Below are 26,780 nucleotides of genomic sequence, written 5' to 3'. Positions count from 1 at the left end.
TCAAACCCAGAGAAACTCTGGGTGGTCAACACAGCTAGAGCTGGGACTATTGGTTCAAGCACAAAGTGCAAAGCAGAGAGCAAAGACACCTGAAATGATAAGTTATGAGGAGTAGAAACTAAAGTAGATTTGAGGAGCAGCAGTTTTCTCTAAAGGGTCATCAGTCTGAGCATCACAACGGCTGAAGGAAAGAAAAAGAATAGTGGCTAAGCAGAGACTTGGGAACCACAATCCACCGGAGCCTGCCCATTTGGAATGTATTCTCATTCTTCAGAGCAAAAGGAAAAGGAACATACCCTCATATAACTGAGCGTATTGTGGGAATCCAGCAGCGCGCAGCCAGTCACATGCTTCCTTCGCCTCAATTTCTGAAAAACATAAAAAAGGAAAATGCGTTGAATCCATAGGCCACATACCAGCACCTAACTTTCTTAGTTGCAGAGACTGTGGGTATTGTGCAAGTTATTACAAAGCAAAATTGTTCTCAGGTAAGTCTGTCTAAGTAGGTTACCCAGAAATGGGTGCAAAATGAGCAGGTATCACAAAGGTACTTGTTATGTGTCTGCTTAAGATTATCTTCAATGTTGATCCACAAGTATTTGAATAATAATAAAACCACAGATTACAGAAACAAAGGCTTGAGTTTTAGGCAGGGTATATAAACATGTTATGTATATACCAGGGAACTGGGAGATTGACTTCAGTAGAAGGAAGAAATAGATGCTCCTTATGAATTTGCCTTTAATGATTTGTATTAAACTTTTAATCTACATTCTCTCATGCTTTGACTCTTGGGATAATGAAGAGACAACACAACTGAGTAGCCTAGGGAAAAAAAGTGTTTTCTCATGGAGAAAAACATTACAAAAAATCCAATTATTATTATTCCTTTCATTTGACTAATGGCTTTAATTCCCAATGTCTACAACAAGAGGTTCATTCATTAAGCACATTAGAATGATTTCAAGCTGCAGAGTTGCGCATGGAAAGTAAAGCTGATTATCCCGAATTGACACATGAATTCAATGGAATTGCTAGAATCTCTGTAGGTCAAACCCAAGAAGTTGATAGTTCCTTTGGGTGACGGTTCAGTGAGCACCTACCAATAGTGTTGGGGACCACCTGCCTGGAGAGACTGTGGAATAGGAGGGGAGGGACCACAGCATGTGAACCAGGCTACTTTTTAACCTTGCAAACTCTGGAGCACTTCCCAGCCACAACTCTGTTAGACAAATATGAATGCAGGGAAAGGAAAGCCATCTGGTAAAAGTTTAGTTTCTCAAAACAAAATTCAACAGCCCATTTGAACAGGTCTCCACCAAGCTCCTTCCTCTCATGTTCGAATGGGATTTCTATCTCCTCTGCTTTACCGTAGAATCAGAATTTCAGGAGCAATGTTTTTTTGGGGCCAGTGCACAGATACGCTCTATGCTCACATCTGCTGTGGGCCTGAGAGAGAAATAGGTGCTCAAACCCACCAGCTGTGCAGTCATGCTCAATGCAACAGGGCTGCTTGGTGTGCACTGGGATAGAGACCAAAGACCAGGCCTTACATGGGCTCCACAGGAAGAGCAAATGCTTGTCTTTCTCCTGATTACAGAGTGAGTTTGTGACGAAATTTGGAAACAGAACTTGTGGTGTTCCCTGTATCAGGGGGCCTGTTTCTTTGAGTACCCAACCCACCCCCTGCTGTCACTCAGGGATAAACACTTTCAAGAATTTGAGTGTTTTCTCTTAAATGAAGGGGTGTGTATAGAAACATAATTGGGGAACAGAGCAAACAGTACAGCAGGTAGGGTTCTTGCCTTAAATGAGGCTGACCAGGGTTTGATCCCCAGCATCCCTGAGCTTGGTCAGGAGTTACCACTGGGCACAAAGTCAGGAGTAAGCCCTGAGCACCACTGGTGTAGCCCCCCAAAACAAACACCCATTAAAAACATAATCGTTGCCAACATCTATGCATTTCTTTCATATGCACATCATTCAGAACTATCTGGGGCATCAAAGCTGGATGTAAAAACTTGAAAAATTATTTTTATCAAGGACATATCTCTGATCTTCAAGTGCAGTTTCAAATGGACCTTCAACTAAATGTCCTATTTGCCTTGTTTTGTTTTTGTTTGGGATTTGGGGGGACACACCCAGAAATACTCAGGAGTTACTCCTGGCTCTGCACTCAGGAATCATTCCTGGTGGTGTTTGGGGTGGGGGGGTCATATGGGATTCCGGAGATTAAATCCAGGTGGGCTGCATGCAAAACAAGCAGCTACCTGCTAGGCTATCCCTCTGGACCTGAATGTCCTTTTCGGGCTTACTTTCCTTTTTGCATTTACTCTTGGCTCAAGAGCTCTAGTCAGTGCTTGTTTGAGAATCTGTGAAGGTTTCCACTACGATAACCACACAAGCACTTCAGGAAATGGAGGAAATGCACATTTCGAGGATTGGGACTTGCAGTCATTGTGCTGAGTCAAACATAAAAGGCCACATTCTAAAATTTCAAGCTTCAGATTTGCCTTTGACTTCAAAATAGTACCATTTTGAAGATGAGAAATGGACAACTGCACAATGAGAAAAGGAGGGATTCCTAGACCTGTCCAAAGTTTAATTCTGAACAGGCAGCTTAACTTAGGCGCACAGAATTCTGTATTTTCTATTTGAACATCATTAAGAGTATGCCTGTTCTTATTACTTTTGCTTACCATCAGAATGGAATGTCGTGCAAGAGAGTCCCAAAGGACAGATGATGAAGAGCAAAAGGAGAAGACCTGGAAGGCAGGGAGTTCCCACCATGGAAAGTGGAAAGGGAACTTACTCAGTGTGTGCACTCCAGCAACCCAGGCCAGGCAGGGGCTCATGCTGGAAAAGAAAGAGTAAGGAGAGTCTCGGGCTGGGGCCGATACCGGCTTGCACTCTTCAAGACTCAACCCGGGTGGCCACACTTTGGTGCGGCCACTTTGCTGCTGATTGGCCATGATCCGGAGGCCAGCTAGATTACTTTTGGTCCCAGAAACTGCTTGCAGTCATGTGTCTAGACTGTAAACTAAGCCATTGCCCCACACAGGCCGAGGAGGGGAAATATCCCTCTTTCTCGTTTTTTTTTTCTCTTTCCAGGGAGAAGCGGTGTGGCATCCACCATATTATGAGGACTATAAGCAGGTATAAACTTGGTGGCGCGGGAAGGAGAAATAAAAAAGAGAGAGAATTATGTACTTGGAACAGCAGGATGCTTGGGCAGTCTCTGGCCGGGCCGATACCGGCTCCCGCTCCGCCAAGACTCAACCTGGGTGGCCACACTTTGGTGCAGCCACTTTGCTGCTAATTGACCACGATCCAGAGGTCAGCTAGACTACTTTTGGTCCCAGAAACTGCTTGCAGCCATGTCTGTAGACTGTGAACTAAGCCATTGCCCCATACTGCCCCAGGAAGGGAAATTATGCAATTTCTAACACAAATCTCCCTGGACTTAATTACTAAAATACTAAAATACAGAAATCCTAAACCACGAGGCCGATACTGCAGCAGCGCGACTTCATATCTCTTCATTCTCAGCAATGGAAAACTAATTATCAAATGCTTCCTTGTCAGTAGGGCTGTTTTTTTGGGGGCGGAATCTCCAACAACAATAGTGAGTTTTGTGTTGAAATATGGAATGTAATCAAGGTAAAGAGAAAATGAAGTGAAATTTATCAGTTACGCAGGCGAGGGTGGGGGTGGGGAGTGGGAGGTATACTTGGGTTTTTGGTGGTGGAATATGGGCACTGGTGAAGGGACGGGTGTTTGAGCATTGTATAACTGAGACATAAGCCTGAGAACTTTGTAACTTTCCACATGGTGATTCAATAAAATAAATAATAATAATAATAATAATAAAGAAAGGGTAAGGAACCAGGGCCAGATGGAGGTGTGTTCTTACAGAGAAACTCCTCTTGGAGATGACTCTGATAGGGCAGGAGAAGAGAGCTCAGTTCTGTCTGGGATACAGAACTCAAAAGGCTGTTCTAGGTAACTTCCATTCTTTCCCTCCCCCACCCCCGCCCTAAGAACAACAGAGATAACAAATAGATAAATTTTACCTGCCCATAAACATGAAAAATCAAATCTTAACCAGATTCTAGCTAAATTCAACCTGCAAACTAAGAGGACTTTCAAGTCAGGAGGCATTTGATTTTTAAGTTTTGGACTCAAAGGGCAACAATAACTCCAGTTAATAAATAAAGACAGACTAGAAGTACCCGCGCCCCACTGTGGCAGATGGCCCTTCCGCATCACTCAACACACCCAACTGGTTACTCTACTTCTGAAATGTCTCTCAAATGCCCTCCCCTTTTCCTAGCTGCAGGCTAAGCCCTTGCTATCTCAACTGAAGGGCGAACACACCCTTGGTTTACCACTTGTGACAAAGCAACAAACATAATAATCAGACATAATGAACCACTATCAAAACTGAATTAGCACATCAAGTTAAGATGGAGGGGAAAAAGAAGAACCTTACAATTTCACTGATTCACTACCATCCCCACTAACACCTATCAGCTTAATGCTAATGTTTTCCTTGGGATATATTATATCCTGACAGTGGTCAAAATGATTAAAGCATTAAAAAGAATCATTATTGCCAGAGTCATCATTTCACAAAGATCTTCCTAACGAGGTTTAAATGAGGTTTGAGAGCGTGAAAATCTCTTTTTTTCCCGTGTGCTCTTGCTTGTCAGAGCAATATTATGTAAAAGCTTTAAGGGTCATTAAAAACCCAATTTGACAGTTCTATTTTGTTCTCCGCTTGCTACCAATATCAGCTTCCACAGCAGCTCCAGGGCGATAACGCAAATCATCAACTTGTTGCAAGTCTCCTGAGAAAACCTAAGTATGGACTGGAACCAGAGACTGCCCTTAGCACACAGCCCCTCATCTCAGCCAGGGCAAAAATATTGGATCACTGGAGAAAAGACTTCTAGTTGGAAAAGTCAATTTGAGTGGACATATCTTTTTTACCTATTCATTATCTTTCACCATTAATTTCCTTAGATAACAGAATCCAAAACTCTTTATTTAATGAGCCTTTTCTAACCAATTTTTTATTAGTGGAAATCTTGATTGGTACAGTCATTTTGGAAAACAGCATGAAACATCTTCAAAATACTCAAAATAAAATTATCCTATGAAGCCTGATGAGACAGTTCAAAGAGCTAGAGTGCATGTCTTGCAGCAGGAGTCCTGGGTATGATTCCTGGCATGCCAGGCTTCCCTGAGCACTGCCAAGAGTAGCCCTTGAGCAACACTGGGCAGGCTCAAAACAAAACAAACACAATTACCTTATCCCACTGTTGGGAATCCATCTGAGAAATATGAAATCATTAATTCGAGAAGTTGCATCCACTCTGCAGTATTACTTACAGTTGCGTTTACTGCAGTATTACTTACACTAGGTAAAGTATATACATATATACACAATGGAATTCTGTTCAGTTATTCGAGAAGCCAAGATTTTTGCCATTTTCAGCAAAAGGAAGGAACTCAAAGGGGTAATGTGAAGATAAGTAAATCAGAAAGAGAAACTCATCTATTACTAGATGATTTTATTTATGTATACAAATAATGAAATAAAGCAGATGAATTGGACAACACAAAATAAAAAAAAAAACCATGGACTTAACCATAAAACTGAGGTTACTGAGGGGGCAATAGGTGAGGGTATCTAATGAATGATGAAGGGTGGTAATCTTTTAAATTTATTTTTGGAAAAAAACTCAGCTTCTTCTATAGAGTTGAGATGAGGGCTGTCACACCTCCTCATTCCTAAAACATTCCTTGCATCTATCATCACCACATACCACCTATTCCCGGAGACTTAGGAGAATAAGTAGCTTTGGGATCTTAAAGTCAATAGTTACTGGAGGACTGAACTCAACTAGTTGCAAAGGGAAGGGCTGATTATTTAACTGGTAATGTTACTGCACAAAACCCAAGTTCTTTATTTAATAAATTCAGAAGATGCCTTGGGTGATAGGTGTGCTCTGCTGCGACTCATATCTGATCTTACTTGAGGCAATGTCACTCACTTTGCTTCAGTTGCCTTTCCTACATACTTAGGAGGCCATGTGACCTCTGTTCAGCACCAGACAAGACAGGGAGTGGCTGTCTCACCTTTAGCAGTGACAGTAGTTTTAGCATTATACTGCCTCTTCATAGTACATATTCAGCGTTGAAACCAAAAAACACAGAAAGTCACAATGAAAGGAAAAGGCATTTGGTGCCACTGCCATTACCAACACATAATTTGATATGTCACTTGTCAAAATGGTCATATGGTCACTTAGTTCTTTGGCTGACTACCCTTTTTTTCCTACAGTACAAGAATACTCTACAGGGCCAGAGAGGATAGTACAATGGGTAAGGTATTTGCCTTGCACAACCCTGGCTCAACACTGCATATGGTTGTGAGCACAGAGCTAGGAGGAAGCCCTGAGCACAGCCAGGTTGGCCCCAACTAAAACAACAACAACAACAACAATACTGCCCTATGTAATGATGTTGTTGACCAAGTGGAAAATTTACTTTCGTTTGAGACTGATGCTTATTTTCTAATAAGGCTTTTCAAGACTGCTCTCTTCCCTTCACTGCTGGAAGGTGATTAACATCTGGTAGCAGAGATGAAGCCAATCAGTGGGACCTGAGCAATGCAGACAGTGGAGAATGCTGGAAGCCTCTGGTGGAGTTAAGAGATTTACAAGGTGATGCCTTGAAAGAATGACCATTCAGTTATGTCTGAATACAGTTAGGTGAACAAGGCTCAACAGGGTCTTGGTGAAGTTCAGAGTTACACTGGGAGCAGCAAATTCTTCTCTCAGGATTGCAAGCCTCCTCATGTTACAATCTCACTGATTTTTTTAACTAGCTCATCCAGAGTACTTGGGAATAGGATATTCTCCTAGCTAAGCATTTTCAGCACATTGGGGTTTATGCTATTTTCAGCAGAGCAAATACTTTTTCCAACACTAACCCAAAGGAATACTATTCTTTCTAAAGGACCAAAAATTAAAATTGGGACCATATTAAAACCTTATTACTATCAGAAAATTAGCTAGCTAACAGAAACCTCTCTCCTTTACATCGCTTATGAAACGATTAACTGTGGCTATGGATATTTATATACTTATATTGTTCTTGCAAATCACCTGAAATTTCAATGGATCCAATTTAAGTAGACTTTTTTTTCTTGAAATTTCATTAAAGGTACTTAAGGGAAATGCAGGGGGGGGGGAACAGCATAGATGTCCATGTGATTTATAAAAGTAGGTCTGAGAATTTTGTTATTGTTTTTTTTTTTCACCCCATTTAAACTAGCTAACACAGTGGGCACACTGCTTCTAAAAGATTATGGGTGACTCAATAATCACAATGTCTGCAGTGGTTGCAATTATCATTATTAAAGTATAACAAAAGAATTAACATTTCAACATGCTCATCATTGCTGGATTAGGATGATGTATGTGGCTGAGGTAGCTTCATTATTAACATACTATAAAAGGCAAATTACTTCTTTGTCTTCAAATGAAATTTCTCAGGTGAAATCCTTAATTTTTCACAGCATATGAACTTGACCATGCACCGGGTCAGTTTTGTTAAAAATCAGTACCAGAGTCTCCATTTCATCTTTCTGAGGTCACAAACTGTAGTGTCATTAATATTAGATGGAATCATATACTATCAGCAAATTCCTTCTCCTGAAGGACTTTAAGACTCTAATCACAGATGCAGGATAAAACACTAGATTTTATAGTAGTAATAGATTTTGATTTAGATCACATAGCATGACATTGAAATGGATCTTTTTTATATTCACTTAATCTATATAATAAGTTTATTATAATGTATGAAAACCTTGAATAAATTTTATGTGCATGCCAAGTACATATTTTTTCTAACCCACGTAACTTTTTTTCCTATGGTTTTCTAAATTATTAATAGGAGCTTAATCATAGGGTATTGAGAATAAATTTTAAAGGAATAATTACTGAATATTCAAATTAGTGAACCAAAAGATAAATAACCATTTTATCTCTCTGTAACTCAAGACAACTTTTCTCTTGTCAAAATAACTTGCTGACAGTGAATACATATCAACAGGAGAAAGAAATATGGGGGACATGTATAGCATTGTGATGCTGAATCATATTTAGTTAGGATTCAGACATGGCTTTGTGGATGTGTATTTTTTTCCCAAATCAGAGAGACAAAGATAGGCTATTACACCATCAACTTCACAGAAGCCTGTTTCCTAGATCTTGAATTATCTACTGCAAGCTGAGTTCCTAGCAAACCTAGTCACTTGAAATAATTTTGATTAGCATGAAAGAGGATTAAGTAAATTCTATTAGTAAAAGTAGACCCAGTCCTAGTCATTCAAGGATTGTGTGTAATCACTTTTCAGTCTTGTTGGGGAAATTATATACATATATATGCAAATTATATAGATATAACTTATTCAGGGATTAAGTGATCATAAAGGCACTTTACATACACATTTTCTTATGCTCTTCATGACTGAAGCTCTCCTCCCACCAGGAAGTATACATTTATTTTTTATCCTATTGATGTCTAGTTTGTCCATATGACCCATAGTGGCCAATAATATGTGAGAAGCAGCAATGCACGTGAATTTAAAGCAAAAAGTTTCAAGAACCATCATGTAGTTCTGCCAGTGTTCCTACTTTTTTCTCTTTACCATGTGATTAGACAGAGAATATTCCTTCAGCCTGAACTGTGGAATGACAATACAAGGGAACAAAGACACAGACCAGCTTTCTGGCAGGCAATGTGATCAAAAAACAAATTTTGGTCTTTTAGTGCCACCACTACTTGGGGAAAATTTGTTACAGTGCCATAATGTTGCATAAACTAACCATGCAGCTGCCATCTACTCATTCATTGTGCAGAGGATACACAGACTGTACACTGGCCTTTAGTTCCACTTAGCCCTAGTTCTGGGTATCTGCTAATGTCAGAAAAATGGACAGTTTCAGTAATTATTTCTGCTCAGAATTATTTTCTGTACTTTCAGAACATACCATGCATTATGTTTTGTTTGTTTAGTCTCGTTTCCAGGTTTTTTGTTTAGGGGCCATACCCAGTGGTTCTCTGAGCTTATTCTTGATACTGTGTTCTGGGATCACTCCTGATGGTGCTAAATCAACCAGATGTGCTGCTGGAGACTGAACTGGGGTCCAATACATGCAAGACAATGCCGTACCTGCTGTATATGCTCTCTGGCCTATATAAATGTAAATAATTCATTCATGTTCATCAGCCACCTCCATTCAATTATGGAAGTATGCATACACATTTACAAACACACACACACCCACACACACACACTTTTCCTCTATACAGATATATTCACATACCACAGAACTAAAAAAGTGAGTTACTACTAAACATGGGGAGACTTCAAGAATATAAATACTATTCTCCATAGCCATGCTTTTAATAGTAGTATATAAGAGCACAGAATTTCCCCAATTTCAAAGAAAAAGAAAACAGAAAATATATGCTAAAAGCAGCCAAATAGTTTCTGACCAGATTGCTTTGATTCAAGTTTTCCATGAGGCAAAGTAGCTCTTTATTCTCCTCTTTCATTTGGTACAGATTGTTCCCATCAGGCAACTTGTGGTATTTCTCAAGGAGTCTGCGTGCATACACAAGCACATCAACATCCCCAGCTTTTTGAAGTTGTGGAGCCACTGACTACCACTAAATCCCAAGAGATCTTTCAAGATGGAACCAGCTAAGCAACTGAAATGTAAGGTAGGGAAGTAAGAGACTAGACACAGATAATTGGAAAGGTCATAATTTGCAGGCATTGGCCAAAGCTCTTCCATATTGATCCACTAAAATAATAGTCTGGAGTAGTCTTTCTTAGGACAATGGTGTGAGATTCTCTTTCTCTCACAAGGGTGAGAGAAAGACAGTTTCTCTTTCTCTAACTTGACTTTTTGGCTTCTCTTGGCAGGGAAGAGAGTAAGCGTACATGATAGCTGAATTGACATTGGCTCTAACAAGTAGCATTTCTTACTTACATGAGGTCAGCCAAACTACCGAGAAGAGACCACGCATATTCATTCTCTGCCAATAATTTCTTGCCTTGGAAAGAGAAACTGTTTATAGAGAAGTCCCACTACCACTAGAAGTTAGGTTTCTCATCTTTGGAAAAGACATTCTTCTATCTCACATTGTTCTAAAACCTTATTTATATTTTTCAGTTCAGTAGTTTTATAAAAGAATGAGATGTTGCCAATATGGAATATTATATTAGTTTGAGATATATATGATGTAATTCCATATTTGTATATACTGAGAAACAATAACCACAGTAAGTCTAGTTAACATGTTATATATTGTTATAAATTTTTTATTAAAACTTCTTTAATGTTAAAAAAAGTCACATATGTCTTTAAGAGACATCAACTCCCCTCCCTAGCTATTTCTAGTCACATACTAATATAAAGTCTTATCTGCTATTTCAGTTGCTTAGCTCCACTTTTCTTCTTCTTTTTTCTCATAGCTCTGAGTACTCCAATTACACGAAAAGGTCATGATATTTGGGAAAATTATAAATTGTTCCATGCAAGTATCAGAAGCACAGAATATTTCCAGATAAAATAACTCAATGAATCCTGCATATCCCTTTTCACTTCTCGTAGAGCTGGCATGTCAAGGTACACTGACATCAAAGCTTCTGATGTCTGACTTGTGCATTTAACTTCTCTGCAACTTTAATACTCAGATAAAATAAAAATTACTATTTTCTTAATTTTACCCCAAGAAAAGGTGTTCATATATAAAGTACAATTTTTACCTAACTAGATGCAAAAGCACTGTGGTGTGTGTGTGTGTGTGTGTGTGTGTGTGTGTATGTTTTCATTTACGTATTTGATAGGAAATATATATTAACATGATATTTTAATGGAAATTTTTCAAAGTGTCTTAACCAGATTTCTAGAATGCTTTTCTAAGTGTCTACAATGATATCCACTCTATGAATTATTTCTACAATTCGTCTCAGTCAGATTCAGAAAACTAAATTTCTGTTAAGTCTCAGCTAGAGAATTACTTTTCCTTTTCTTTATGTTCTTTAAGGCTGCAGAGATGGCTGAGTTTTAAGGCCTGCTCTCTAAATATTGGAATTTTTGTTTTGCAAATTATCAACAGACAATAACATATGCATTAGTTCAGGAAGCTGAAATAGTATTAACTGATTTGGAATGAGGTAAGGAGATTAAATACCCAATGAAGAGGTGGGAAAATTAATTGATATATTGTGAATGCTCCAACTTTTACATTAGACACAATGATACATTAATAACCCATATTTTCCTGTGATATAGCCACATGCTGGATGGATGACAAAGTTAATTGAGGCATCACATAAGCATACCACACATGCATTAAAAAGGTTTAAAAAGTTACATGAACTTGGGTTGGAGCAATAGTACAGCGGGTAGGGTGTTTGCCTTGCATGCGGCTGACCCGGGTTCGATTCCCAGCATCCCATATGGTCGTCTGAGCACTGCCAGGGGTGATTCCTGAGTGCAGAGCCAGGAGTAACCCCTGTGCATTGCCAGGTGTGACCCAAAAAGACAAAAAAAAAGTTACATGAACTAAAAAAAATTTTAAAAGCTTAAAAACATTATAAACATTAAAAAATGAGTAATTTGTATAGCAGATAACTTTTAATTTAAAAGAATCCTTTTAATTCCAAATTTAAAGATTTATTGGACTTCAATAAACAGTCACAATACCTTAGTTGAACTTCTTCAAATTTTAAGTTTAAAAGGATAGTAGGAAATGGTGGAATTATGTGTAACCATACAAGTCCTTTGAAGTGGAGGCCTAAATTTAGTATGACTGCAATTTAATTAGCTTTGAATATATAACAATTTTTATAATTTTTACACAGTACTTAATGTAGTGAATTCTATGGCCTTGACTAATTTGGTCAGAGACACACCCAGCTGTGCCCGGGGCTTACTGGTTCCGAGCTCAGGGATCACTCATGGCAAGGCAAGTGTCTTGCCTTGTTTTGTCTTGTACTAGTACCAAATACCAGTACTACTACTAAGTACTACTACTATGCCCCCTTGATATTGTTTCAATACTCACAAATTCAGGTAGAGAAGTATCATTTTTCCTAAGAACAGCATTGAGTAAGAACAAAAGATGGCTTAAAATTCTTTTTAAATTTGCATTTATTATTAGCGAAATGCAATTAAAAAACAACAATGAGTTGTCATCTCACACCAGTAAGAAAAAAGTCTGGAAACGACCAGTGTATGCATGTGGGGCGGGGGGAAAGGGGCAGTGCAGTACAGTGAGAAAGGGACTTCATTTGCTGTTGGTGGGAATAATGCTGTCTGTTTGAACTCTGTGGAAAACAGTATGAAGATTTCTCAAAAAAAAATAAAACTTTAATATATTTAAAGTGATAACACTTCTTGGCATTTAACCCTCAATAAAACATTAATTTGAAAGAATGTATGCACACTATGTTCACTGCAGTGCTTAGTACAGATGCCAAAATATAAAAACAATCCAAATGTCCAACTATAAATGAATGGCTCAAGAAGTTGTGATATATACATACATAATACATCCGTAAGAAAATATGAAGTTATGGAGTTTGTTGCAATGTAGATGAAACTGGGAGGTATCATGTTAAGTGAAATAAGTCAGAGAGAAAAGGACTAATATGAGTGGTTTTCAGTCATCAGTGGAATATAAAAAGTCAAAGCAAGACAACAGACAGTACTAAAAAAATCACAAACTCTGGATATTGGAATATAAAAACAAAATTGTGGGAGAAGGAAAGGCTGGGGTTAGAAGACCAGACTAGGGGACAGTGGTGGAGGGTTGTGGACACTTTGGTGGCGCCAGCGAGTAGTGATTTTATATATCAATACCATAAACTTTAACACTATTGTAACCACCAAGTATAAAAATATTTTCCTTCTTAAGTGAAATCTGATAGATGATCTGCAAAATCAAAACTTAAGAAATGAAAAAGCACACACACACACACACACACACACACACATTGAGGCAAAAATTTACCAGGAGAGGGAAAGAACACAAATCAACTTAGCAATTTACAAATGCTATCGAGAATCCTTAAATGCATGAGAGGAAAATTATTTAGGAAAACATATCAACTGGGAAAGTTAAACCTTTAAATACATAGAAGGAAAAATATTTAGGAAAACATTAATTTAGCAATTTACAAATATTATTAAGAACTTTTAATTTTTTTTTTCTTTTTGGGTCACACCCAGCGATGCTCAGGGGTTACCCCTGGCTTTGCACTCAGGAATTACTCCTGGCAGTGCTTGGGGGACCATATGGGATGCCGGGGATCGAACCCGTGTCAGCCGCGTGCAAGGCAAATGCCCTACCCGCTGTGCTATCGCTCCAGCCCAAGAACTTTTAAATTTATAAAAGGAAAATTATATAAAAAGGTTTTGATGAAATGAGTTAATTTATGACACTGTAAATCACCTGCACAGGCCAGCAAATCTGTGATAACAATCTCAAGGCCAAGCTGAGAAAGCACAGAACTATAGCTGCCTGGGAGCAAGACCACAGGACAAATGAGAAGGCACAAGTAGATGATACACTCACTTTAAAAAAATAAAAAGGAAGAAAATATAATACTTTCAATTATCTGATGATGGTATAGACATACGGAAGGAAGGAAAAAGAAAAGAAGGAAGGAAGGAAGGAAGGAAGGAAGGGAGGGAGGGAGGGAGGGAGGGAGGGAGGGAGGGAGGGAGGGAGGGAGGGAGGGAGGGAGGGAGGAAGGAAGGAAGGAAGGAAGGAAGGAAGGAAGGAAGGAAGGAAGGAAGGAAGGAAGGAAGGAAGGAAGGAAGGAAGGAAGGAAGGAAGGAAAAATTGCTATAATTCTATCCCCCAGAGATTGATTAACTTTTGCCAAGATACAGTCTTATTCCTTTTGTGTGTGCTGGGGTGGGCCACTCACAGTGGTGTTTGGAGGGACCCAGAGTCACACTTAGAATGTCTCTGGGGGACTTGCTGTGCCTTGGTGTGAATTCAGGGCCCCACACATTCAAGGCATTGCATCCCCAAGTTTGAACACATTGCTGGCCATCTTTTCTCATTCTTGTTTGTTTTTGTTTTTTTGCTTTTTGGGTTACACCTGGCGATGCACAGGGGTTACTCCTGGCTCTGCACTCAGGAATTACTCCTGGCGGTGCTCAGGGGACCATATGGGATGCTGGGAATCGAACCTGGGTCAGCCGCGTGCAAGGCAAATGCCCTCTACCCGCTGTGCTATCACTCCAGCCCCACTTTTCTCATTCTTTAGTGATGAAGATTTGCACACATTTATCTAAGTAAATATACTATCTAATTTACATAATCATTCAATAAAATTGTAATCTGTTTTTTCTCTTGCTAATGTATTTGAACCTTTTTCTATGTGGAGAGATCCTTTCTCAAACATCTGAGATAGCTGAATAACTTTCTTACTGCCACTGTTTAAGAAAGCATTTTTTAAAAAATCAGTTCAGGCTTTCATAATCATGGGGTAAAAAAGTAAATCCAGTTCTTGGGAGGCATTTATTCAAAATAAAGAATTTTGCCAGAACGTGCATCCTCGTGAATACATTTCAGGAAGCACTTCTGAATTGACATTTCTCATGCTATTTTACATTCTGGATTAAGATACATCTCATATGGTTTTGATTTATATTCTCAGCAGACTTCAAAAAGGAAATTCCAAGTGGAAGTTTATTCATACACCAGAACTATGTTTAAATGATGCTACAGGGATATCTTAAACTAACACAAGTCAGGAAGTTCAAAGTTAAGGTTAGATCCTGGACCATGTTCCCACCTTTTCCTTCTTGGTGTTTGGAAAGTGCAGATTTTACGTAACAGCTGTTTTGTTTGTCTTTTACCTCCAGAATATGGATTTGAGCAAATTTAAAGATGCATCTGGTTTTATGGAATCAGCTGGTATTTTCTATGGATGTTGCTGAAGTTTCAAGGTTACACTTTCAAAAACCAAACCAAAGCAAAACAAACAAAGTAGACCAACTAAAGAAAACTTCCACATCTTGTTTTAATGACTAGATGAATATTTGGAATCTCTATAACTCCCTACATCCTTCAGATACTCAAAAAACAGGGTCCACATTTCAAAAACTGCCTAATTCACCAGGAATAAACTCTTAATAGAAAAGTTTTTGTTTTGGTGTTGGATTTAAAAGTACTTTAATAGACAGTTTAAAATGAAGAGGCATTCTAATGTTAATTTGTTTTCAACTAATGACACATTTATTACTTTAAATAAAATGCAAGCTTCTTCTCTTGCTAAATATGTATATGTAGTTTTATAAACATATATTCCTGTTGAATATGCATATTTGGTTTTATAAATTTAATAGTTTATAAATTAAGTACTTTTTAAAAAAAGTCCTGTCAATATGGTTAGAAAATAGCCCTTTTTGAGTGTATATACAGACAAGTAGTGTTTGTGTTCAGTCTTAAATTGATTGTTCATTACCTTTCTGATCATGGAAAATTAACTCCCAAATGCCTAAGTTTCCTCATCAATAAGACAGAAGCAAACCTTAGTGTTTCCCTTAAAGAAAGTGTAACTGTAATGAATGAGTTATTGTGATAAGTGGTTAGGCAGGATCTGGAATGTTGCATTTGCTGCGATGACTACAGCGAAGGCTTGGATTGTTCCTTTCCTGGGTAAAAAAGAGCGCTTCTGACGCTCTGAGGTTCCCCTTAGTGAGCTCTTCTTCATTCATCCTTGAGAAGTGGAGGGCTTATGTCTGATTTCTTTACCAAAGCTTGGGAACCTATCCTGTGAAAAACCTGCCTGGTGAGCATGGAGGATGAAAATACACTGCAGGTCTCTAAACTGCGCAGGAAGACAAAGCTACATCCAAACTTCAGCACAATCCAAGAGAGCAAGAGCCTGAAGAGCAGAACACAATCCTCTAGCACCTCAGACAGGAGGTGGAGCACTGGAGAAGGTGCCCAGGGAACCATTTGCAAGTGAGATAAGAGTTAGGTCACCAGATGATAGAAAATTGTTGCTATCTCTCTCTGTCCCTCTCTTGCACACAGGTCCGTCTGGGAGCTGGGACCCACTAGAACTCAGAAGCTGTGTGGGAAGATATTTACCTTCCTCCACGGGGCCCATAGACGGACTTGGGGGTCCAAGACCATCCAGTCCACATTCTTTTGACAAAAACTAGCTGGTGCGGTAGTTTAGTCTATTCTACAGAAGGCCATTTCATAGTCATCTTCGTAGAAGACCAGGCTGCTGAGTAAGATGTAAGGAGTCAAAAATGAAACCTGACAGGGTCATGGCAGTTAAGGGTGCCTGCACAGACTGTGACTTTCAAAACTTCAATACCAGGTCGAGGAGGACAACTTTCTATGAGAGCTAACCATGTGCTTTCTAGTTAATAAGTAAAATATTAGTGATTATAGGCTTGATACAAGAGAATCAGGTACTGAGATGTGTTCAAACAGAACCAAACATCAGATCCTTGGGAAAGAAATTTGTCTTAGATATGAAGGTTTCAACAAGGGAAATGCCTTCAGTTGATCATTTTTCCATGTTATGAGAAAAAAAGCTGAACAAATAAGTAAACCGTGAACAAGGGCGCTGGGTTTCCTGTGGATTAATGACTGGGAAAAGTTTGGGGTTAAAGTGGAATCAAAGGTTATTGCTTTCACGAGGTTATGAGTCTCTCAAATAGATATCCTGCCAAGGTCATTCCCACTAGTAAAAACATCCTAGGTGTGTACTTCTGGATCTTCGAAGAGGAATGGAAGAAAGTAATTCAAATTCCATTAAAATACTTCAAATCATTTACATTTAAAAGCAAGGAAACAGCTTGCTCTCGAGCTTAAAATGACTGTAATTAATGTTTCATAACTGCTCAGATCATACCTAATGCTGAACAGAGATCTGGAAAGCATTTTACTTTAAACTTTTTTTCAAAAGCAGAACACTGAGTACATACTGCACACTTAGATGCACATTTTTAAGTGAGGTGAAATCTCATTGCTTAGGCTAATGGAAGGACTAAGAGCTCTTAACCTGCACGTTTTAGAGAGAACTCGGTCTGTGGAACCCCTTTGTATGCAAATACTGGAAAGTGGGTGCTTTACTTGCTGAGCCTAAGCAGTTTTTATCAAATTCTTGGGAGCCATTTATTTACACTTCTGGTACACTTAAGGAACTTACATTTAGCCTAAGAAGGAAAAAAGAAATGATGTGGTCAACTTAGAGCCGGAAACTTTCTGATTCTGCTTCTTACGGGCAATCAGCCTTTGACTTGGGATCTTCGAGACATAACTTCTTCCTCTTCCTCTCACTGTCTCTTACATACACACACACAGATGTACATACATTCTGTAAACACACAAGCAAATGTGCAAGTACTTAAAATAAATCTGTGGATTTTTATATCCTCTTAAATTATGACACTGCAGGTACACATTACCAAGTTGGAAAGCAAATTTCATTTTGGCATGTCTAGTTCATATCCAAGAGCCTTGGAAATGAATACAGACTGAGTGAGTGGCTGACTCTATTGAGGAAAATATTTATAGTCATAAAAATTTATAGGCTAATAAATACCAAAAACATTTTTTCAAGTATTCAGCTCCCTCTAAACACAAAGGGCACCCATAAAAAACAGCAACATGAACATTGAAAGCAATTTGCAAACTGTAAAGGCATATATGAAAACAAGGTAATTTCGAGCTAAAGTTCCACCTCTCGGAGACAAGTACCAGAAATCCTTGGGCAGCAGTGTCTTGGCATTTGTGCACGTCACTGATGTTTTTCAGAGGGCAGACCCTTTGTGAATGCCCCAGGCCCCACAGGAGAACAGTGTCTTCTGCTGGCTCCCCGTGCCTCACCCCACCTCCCCGCTACCACCCCACCCTCTGAAATTTGCAAGGGTAGAGATTGTTGCAAGATTTAGTCTCAGAAGAACACAGTGAGGAAAGTTGTTTCTACTTCCTCACAGAGAAATCAGTTTCTCTTTTTTTATATTTTATTTTGGGAGTATGTGTTATAGGCCACACCCAGTAGTCTGAATGGGCTATGGCTAGCTCAGGGGTCACTCCTGACAGTGCCTGGGGGACATACAATACAGAGCATCAAACCCAGGTCAGCTACATGCAAGGCAAGTGCCTTAACCCCTATGCTAAAAAGATCACTCAAACCGATTGGGATGTATTTACACTTGAGAATCAGATATACCATAGAAGAAGACTATCACAGAGCTTTGAAATGTTTTCACCCCGATCATCAGTAAAATATATGTTTCATACAGTTGTAAACATGCTCACATACATGTGCACATACAAACAAAAAAGCTTTACATAACAACAATCATCCTATGTATGTGGTGCACCCACGACATCCTGTTCTGCCCTCTTCACTCCAAATATTTGCTGGCTCTACAACTGATTTAAACCTTCAGTTTAAAGAACATGGTGTTAGGTGGTGTCCTGTTGTACAGTATAAGAATTTGGTTAAATAGATGAACAAACAGAACACAGATCTTAGTTTTTAATGGAGAGGAGTCTTCCTAGGCGCCTCCCTTCTTCTTGTCCTAAGACCCATTAGGTTTCTCTTTTAAATATAGTTCCCTAGGGCTGGAGTGATAGTACAGTGTGCTTGCCTTGTCCACAGTGGATCTGGGTTTAATCCCTAGCACCTCATATGGTCCCCTTAACCCTGCTAGGAGTGATCCCTAAGCACTGCAGAGGGTGACCCCAAAAGAAACAAATGTACAAAAAAATTAAATGTAGTTCCCAAACTTTTATTTTCCCCATTTCCATTTGCTCTGCCTTAGTGTAGGCCAGAGGTTCCCATAATTATTTAGTCTACCACCCCCCTTTGAGAATGAAAAAAATTACCCTGGAATGTGCCTTCTTTAAGCAGACAGAAAAATGTCACCTAATAGTGGCTGAAGCTACTACTACTCCCCTTTGTCATCCCAGCACCTCTCTGTGAACTGTATCATGCACTGCCATTAGAGGGGCCCCAGGACCCCAGGATACAGCTAACTGGTTGTACTTCTTCCCTTCTTGACGTTTCTATGGTGCAAGTTTGATCCTTTTCCCTAAACTCCTTCATGGTCCCTGACCCCTGCCAAATCAGCTTTCACAGTCTGTGATCATGGCCCTAGGCACATTTTCTCCTGCAGTCCTGAGTCCAGGGTTTGCCCACTTTGCGGCTTAAGCTCCAGTTTTCTGGAGACGCTAGCTGTTTGCAAGCCCATGGTGCTATTCCATACTGCAGGCTCAAGCAAAGCTGCTTCCTCTCACACACACTGCAGATGCCACCTACTTCCTTTTCTCCTCCTGATGTCTCTTGTTTGTCCTCTCTGGGGATTCAACTGAGACCTCATCTGCCTAATCTCAGGTCATCCTGGTTCTTCTCTGGGTCCCGACATGGCTAGTACTGTCCTTGGGGAATGGAGCCCTTACTGGATCAAGTAAAGGCAGGGTGGTTGAGACTGAAAGCCTTCAGAGAAGGCGGCACAGAGCAGGGCTCAGAAACCCCGAGGAAGTTGTAGTTGTATTGTCACTCAAAGTCTCAGTCCCCTCATCTAAAGAACAGTTCTATCACTAAGCACACTCCTCCAAGCAGCTACAAGGAGGTGAAAGAAACTCCAGAATCAGGAAGGGCCTTTTGTTGGCAGCCACAGTCCTGGTCCCTGGCTCAGGGCTATGGATTTTACTTTGTCTTCACATTTGTTAAACAAAATTAACTATGTAAATGAACAAAGAACAGGCTCTTAAAAAGTGGCCACTTCTATTACGCAGGACCAAATGAAATGAGTAATTTTCACATCTTCCTACAAATCTATTCAAATGCCAGAAAATAAAATGATACCCTTAATGAATTTGACATTTTCATCTTTACAGAAAGATTAAAACACGACCACATTTCTCTTCATTTTATCGGCTTTTTTTTTTTTTTTTTTGCTTTTGGGTCACATCCGGCCATGCACAGGGGTTACTCCTAACTCTAGACTCAGGAATTACTCCTGGCGGTGCTCAGGGACCATATGGGATGCTGGGAATTGAACCCGGGTCGGCCTCGTGCAAGGCAAACACCCTATCCGCTGTGGTATTGCCCCAGCCCCAACCCCCCCAAAAAACACACCCAGAAATGCTCAGGGCTTACATCTGACAGGGTTAGGGGGATCATTTGTGGTGCCACAGATTGAATTTGGATTGGCTGTGTGTAAGGTAAGCACCCCATTCACTATGATCTCTTTATAATATTATTTTTATAGTATTATCACTATACTATATAATAGAATAGTAATATTGTTTTATAGTATTGTCATTTATAGTATTATTTTATAGTATTATATTATTATTCCAGCCCACAGTTATTTTAATACAAAGTGTTTTCCCTTGAGTTTTAAGAAAATTGATGCTTCCCGAAGATATACTTCCTCTGGTTTCTATTATAACTGGATGTTCAGGTCAGCTGAAGATGCTCAGCTGAAAAGTTAAAAACTAAAATCTCGGGGCTAGAGCAATAGTACAGCAGGTAGGGTGTTTGCCTTGCACGCGGCCGACCCGGGTTCAATTCCCAGCATCCCATATGGTCCTCTGAGTAGTGCCAGGGGTGATTCCTGAGTGCAGAGCCAGGAATAACCCCTGTGCATTGCCAGCTATGATCCAAAAAGAAAAAAAAAAAAACCTAAAATCTCAGAGTTGGAGCAATAGCAGAGCAGGTAAGGTGTTTGCTTTGCATGCAGCTGACCCATGTTCAATATTTGGCATCCCACACAGTCCCCTGAGCACCTTCAGGAATAATTTCTGAGTGCAGAGCCAAGAATAATCCTTGAGCATCACCAGGTATGGCCCCCAAACAAAACAAAGTCCTAGTATTAGAGGATTTAGTATTCTTCATTAACAATAGCCACCCAGCACACCAGAAAACGTGAGGTCCAGGAAAACTCGGTCACCATCAAATGTGGTTGAAACAATGTTGGCCCCACAGGTTTTAAAGCACTGAGAGATACAGTCATCAGGAGCCTCAGGTAGCTAGGTGTAACACCTCAGGATGAAGACAGACTCTCTAATGCTCATCCACACGCTGTCGTGGCTTGAAAATAAAGACTTGTGGCTGGAGCAATAGCATAGTGGGTAGGGCTTTTGCCTTGCACACGGCCAACCCGGGTTCAATTCCCAGCATCCCATATGGTCCTCTGAGCACCGCCAGGAGTAATTCCTGAGTGCAGAGCCAGGAGTAACCCCTGTGCATCACCGGATGTGACCCACCCCCCCAAAAAAATAGCCAAAAAAAAAAAGAAAAAGAAAGAAAGAGCTTCTTAATTCTATTTCCAAAATGCAACTGACATCCCGCAAAGATAACTTCTGAGATAACCCACATGGGGTCACTAAGCCCAGTGTTAAAGCTCCCTCCTGGCTCTCAAAATCTTCTAAAGGATAACACAAACTTCTGAGGACAGTATGTCAGTACTGAGCTCAGCACAGGTCCCCGGTCAGTTTTCTTCTTGTGCTTCAGAGACCCTTACTCCCTGCACACCAACGGTGCTAAACAACCACAGTTACCCTAAAACTGTCCCTCCCCCACCCCCACCCCCACTCATCCTATGTTCATCAAAGTCCTTTTCCTGAATCCAGAATGACTTTCTCCCATACCATCTGATCTGCTAGCTTCTTCATCTTCTCCCTCATTTTCTTTTTCACAATTCAGCTCTAGTTTTACCTGTTCCGTCCCCCCAACCCCTCCACCCCCCCACTCTCCGTCCTGCAAATGTGCTGACCATCTTGTCCTGCCTCTCTTCATCCCTTCTGTACACTTCTGGCCCAGCACTTACCCTCGCTCTGGAATTTGGGCGTTTCTCTGCTCTTTTGCTCTTTTGTTTCTCTCCATAGGCACTGTCTTTACACCATCTGCACTGGCTTTTGGGCCCAGAATCCCAAAGGGGCTTGATCAATATTTGCGTGATGAACTGAGGAATCCTGTGACAGCAGAGAGGCTCAGAAATTTGGAGCAAGAAGCAAATGCTACTTCTGAGCCCAGCTTCCGGCCACTAGCAGTGGAGAGAAACCTCACTGGTCCCCAGTGACCTGTGAAGCATCAACTAAGATTCCAAGCCTCCACACTTCCTCTCCTCATTGTTTTCATTCCCACTAAAACGGAACACCATGGCTTACATCACAGCCTCCAAAGAAAGTCCCAGGGAGAAAGGAACAAAAAGAACCACACACTTTCTAATGAATCAAGCCCCTGAACAGAGGCAAAATATAAGGTGGAGTAGGTTCCACTTGTTCCTGTTATCAACAGGGTCTTTTAGTAGTGAACAGAACTTGACTTATAATGAAAGGACTCAAAAGTTACATTATAATTCTAATAGTTTATCCTTTGTTTGAAATTTCCAAATCTTTCCTCACATGCCCTTCAGATCATAGACGCAGTTTTAAAAATTCCAGAGTTAACTACAAGTAGCAGAGATGATGTTTCAACATACTTTCTTCTTTGTACAAAACGTGCCCTCACAGTATCAGGCAGTTACCTGTTAAACCACCTTAATAATCTCTCTGAAATTTTATAGCTCTCTTCTCTGTGAAGTGTGACTAGTATTAAAAGGCACAACCACATACTATTACTAATTACATATTCTACATATTCTAAAATTTTATGCATTTCATAAAGTGATAATGGTGCCAGCAAACTTTTACTGTTTCAAATTATTAATCTCAAAACAAGGGACCAGAAAGACAATATAGCCGGTAAGGCCCTTGCCTTGCATGCAGCCAACCCTTACGGGTTTGATCTTGGCACCAAAATGGTGCCCCAAATCCTCACCAGGAGTGATACTTGTGCGAAGAGCAAGAGTAAGCCATGAACACCACCTGGTGTGGCCCCCAAACCAAATAAAATTTTTAAAAAATTATCAAAAGAGCAAAAGAAAATATCCATGTATCCTAGGCTTTCTGAATTCTCAGATTTAAAATTCACTTTGGCATCATGGCTCCTATTAACAAAACTGGGGCACTACTAAAAAACCAATGAGTTCCACTAACCCTCTCTGAAAGGACGACCCTTCTCAGGCTTCACACTGGCAGCCCTTTGTTTCCAATCAGGCTGTGAGTACAGATGAGAAACATTTCACAGCCCAGCTCTGCGAGGCTTGTCTGGGAAAGTGGAGAGTGTCATTCAGGCTGATGTCATCGTCATTTCTGAAATTCCAGGCCTGGTTACCCTCCCAGGCGGGTTACTTTTCGCATCTGCAATTCTCACCCCTCAAGTCTCCCTCGCTACCCACACACCTGACCCCGCCAACAGGAAACATGAGTCACTTCCTGTCAACGTGTCACTATGCTTCCCCTTTTGGAAGAGCCAGGGCAGGATGTTAGGGAGCACAGGAACAGAACGTGGCTCTGGTGACAGGCAGAGGACTGAGAAGGGGCCACAACACTGCAGCAGGGAGCATGAGCTCTTGAGCACTGCAGACTCAGACCTTTTTTTTTTTTTAGGATATAAATGGCACCAGCATGGGAATGGCCTAAATTGTATTATTTAACACTTGATGTTCACCTCCAGGATCCTCTTTTTACTCTGTCTTTTGCTACAAGTTCAGAAGACCCACAGAGTAAAATAAATCAAAGGCAAATTCCTCTATCTTTTACATTTATAAAATGACATATCAGGAAAATTTGAAAGTTAATTAAAATGACATGATTGGATGGTCTTCTAGTTTATTGAGTATTTGCATCCTTGTCATTAATATTAATAAACAGAAATAGGACATGAACCTTAGCTTTCCAGGTCAGCTTTTAAGAAAAGGGCTTTTTTTTCTCATGGTGGTAAAGCTTTTTATTAATATAATTTCAATATAATATTGAGGGAGAAATAAGTTGAGTAAATAATGTACATGTGTGTTAGCTCAGATGCTCGGTTTCCTCTGTAGACGGGCTGCGTAAAGGAGTCTGGTCCAGGGATGTTGGCAAGTTAGTGGACCATTCCTTCTCATTGGACCAGTAACTGAGTCAATGCCCAGGGGACAGGAGAAGCTCCCTGTCAAGTTAGAGGAGCTTCAGTTGGCCTGATATGAAGCAGAATGTTCTATCCCCAGTCATTAGAAAACAAATGTAAAGTTAAGGGCAAGTGCAACGTCAAATTTGTCACTGAATTCCATAGGTCAGGGAAACAATAGGTATATGCCCACTTCTTTGCATTACTGAACACTGAAGGCGTTGGAAGAGTTTGCTTGCATGTGATAAAATCAAGAGGAACATAGCTGATTCTGAGGAATTCATATGGGGATACTTTGCTGCTACTGCTGTTGCTACTATGTAACACACACACACACATACTCCTGCACACAATCAGTTTCACTCTAATTATTACTCAAAACCTCCTTTGTCTTTTATGTCTACATTTGTATTTATGGAAACCATTCAACACATTACACATCACACTAAGGTTGTGATATAGTATCTGAAAATGATTCAATTCTATATCCTTACCCCAAATAAACTCAACCTCTGTTAGATGAATAGGTTTATTTGGCTGCTTATTCATTTAAGAGAATCAAGTGTCTGCAAAAACCTGTTTGGGAATATCCAGACTTTAAGGCTAGATTTCCATGGACAAGATTTTCTCAGTCTATGTTATTTACCTAAACAAAATTCTTGACTCAGTAAAACTTTTCTGTGAGTCCATGAAAATGATGAAAGGGAATGCACTTTGCCTTCATAATAAGACCCACATATGCATTTTTTCAAGCTATTTCTGAGTTTAAGATTATGAAGTAATACTTAATGTTTCCTTTTTTCTTTTGAACAATTGTTATTAGATATTAGGATAGGTGCTTAGTGTCTAGTCAATAATTTCACATGTTGTATTTATACATCTTTTATCATTGAAAAATATTCCTTTTCTTGCTATTTGAAAAGTAATATCTGTAACAGTTGGATACCTTTTAAAATCACAAGGAGCTACAAATCAAAATAGAAAACATTCCCTAGGTATACTTGCAAGAGGTGGAAGCAGGAATATTTGTAAGTTAGTTGAAATGTTCAAAGTCACTGCATTTTAAAAAAATCAATACCAAGGACAAGATATAACCATTTTTTAGAAGAATCAAGGAAGGTGGGAAGAAAGGAAGGAAGGGAAGGCAAGAGGGAAGAAGAAATGAAGGGAGAAGGTAATTCCAAGATCTTGTCATCTTTCTAAATTAGCTATAAAAGTTTCTGGATGGCAGTTGGTTAGTCTATCAGTAGTAGTCTAACAGTCCAGTATAGTATTGTTTGATTTTCTTGCTATTGTTCATGAACTTTGCGCTAGTCACAGAAAGAATCTATAGTTTCCCTTCCTAATATACATTGGCACTAATATACATTGGCACTCTGAATATGGACAGTTCAAAGCTATTTCTCAGATCAGAAACATTGAGACTTTTCTCAATACAATCTTTCTAAGTGAAATATTTTACTTGGCTGAAACACTCCCCCACCTACCAATTGTTCCTCCGCCTCCTTCCCTGTCCTCGTTCTGTCCTCTTGCATTTCTAGGGGGTTTCATTAAATTCACTAACTGGACTGAGTCACCTTTAAACTAACCTAACTTTCAACCCACTCTAAGTAATTTTAAGTACTACTGCAAAAATGATGATTGCAGACCGAACTCCAGATTTGGGTTATTTTATTTTATTTTATTATTTTATATTATTATTATTTTTTAATACAATGCTCAAACACCCATCCCTTCATAGATTTGGGTTATTTTAAAACATAGATTCCCAACACCCTCTGGGATAAAAGTGTACCAGTTACCTTGAACCCAATAAGTTATCTGAACCCAATAAGTTCAGAATAACTGATGAATAAATCTTCGACTGAAATTTGTTGTGGCTAATGTCAGCTTGGGCTTAATTTTGCCTAGAAATGGATTTATTTTGAAAATATTTAAAGAATTGACAAAAATAGGTATGAAAGCAAAACTGAAACTGTTTAAGCTCACATTTCTTAGTACCACAATGACAGATGACAAAGAAAGGGGACAGTTAGAATAATTCACCGACTTCTGAATGTGCCCAAGGTGAGTTTTATACTTTTGGGGTGGGGGCACAGCTGGCAGTGCTCGGGAACTATACCTGGTAGTGGTCAGGGACTGTATGTAGTGCCAGGATTTGAACCATTGTTCCTGCAGCCAAAGAGCTGTCAAGCTTTGTACTAGCTTTCTAGTCTTAAATTACCCATTTTTTAAAAAATTCAAGTATTCAAAAACAGACAAAAATAGTGTTATTCAATTAAAGTGTTGTACTCAAGCTTCTAAAGATTTTGGAATTTTGTAAACAACTCACAAGTCCATTTATTTTAATAATTATGACACAGGCAGTTCCTAAGGTCCTATAAAGATACATAATTTTCAGCTTTCTATATGTATTTTCTTTGTGAAGTGTGTTCATGACTGGCCCACAACAGATTGTTAGGTAGTAACTATAGAATTTTTGAAAATGATTTAAAAAAAACTTGCTGGATCACACATTATGATTGTTGTTATCAAGAGATAACGAAAGATTTTTTTCTTTAAAAAAATCAAGAGATTTTTTCTTTTTAAAAATTTGTATGTTCAGGAAATTATAAGAGGGTGGAGAAGGACATCCAAAGGACAAAGAACAAGTTGTTGTTCCAAAGGAGTAGTGTTCCACACACACACACACACA

The 26,780-nt window shown here is 39.5% G+C and overlaps 1 protein-coding gene across 5 annotated transcripts in view; it reads right to left on the bottom strand.

Annotated features, from left to right (window-relative positions):
* STARD13 (StAR related lipid transfer domain containing 13) overlaps positions 1–26,780 on the bottom strand; it is a 260,589-nt gene that overhangs the window by 69,934 nt on the left and 163,875 nt on the right. For all 5 annotated transcript variants that reach the window (XM_055137496.1, XM_055137511.1, XM_055137490.1 and 2 more), the window contains exon 2: positions 297–368. In XM_055137496.1, the coding sequence (XP_054993471.1) occupies positions 297–368 (72 nt within the window). The remainder of the gene's footprint in view (positions 1–296; positions 369–26,780) is intronic.

The sequence above is a fragment of the Sorex araneus genome, chromosome 1, assembly GCF_027595985.1.
Source record: "Sorex araneus isolate mSorAra2 chromosome 1, mSorAra2.pri, whole genome shotgun sequence".
Classification (NCBI taxonomy): domain Eukaryota; kingdom Metazoa; phylum Chordata; class Mammalia; order Eulipotyphla; family Soricidae; genus Sorex; species Sorex araneus.
The sequence above is the reverse complement of the archived record's forward strand: the minus strand, read 5'-3'. Positions and strand labels throughout refer to the sequence as shown.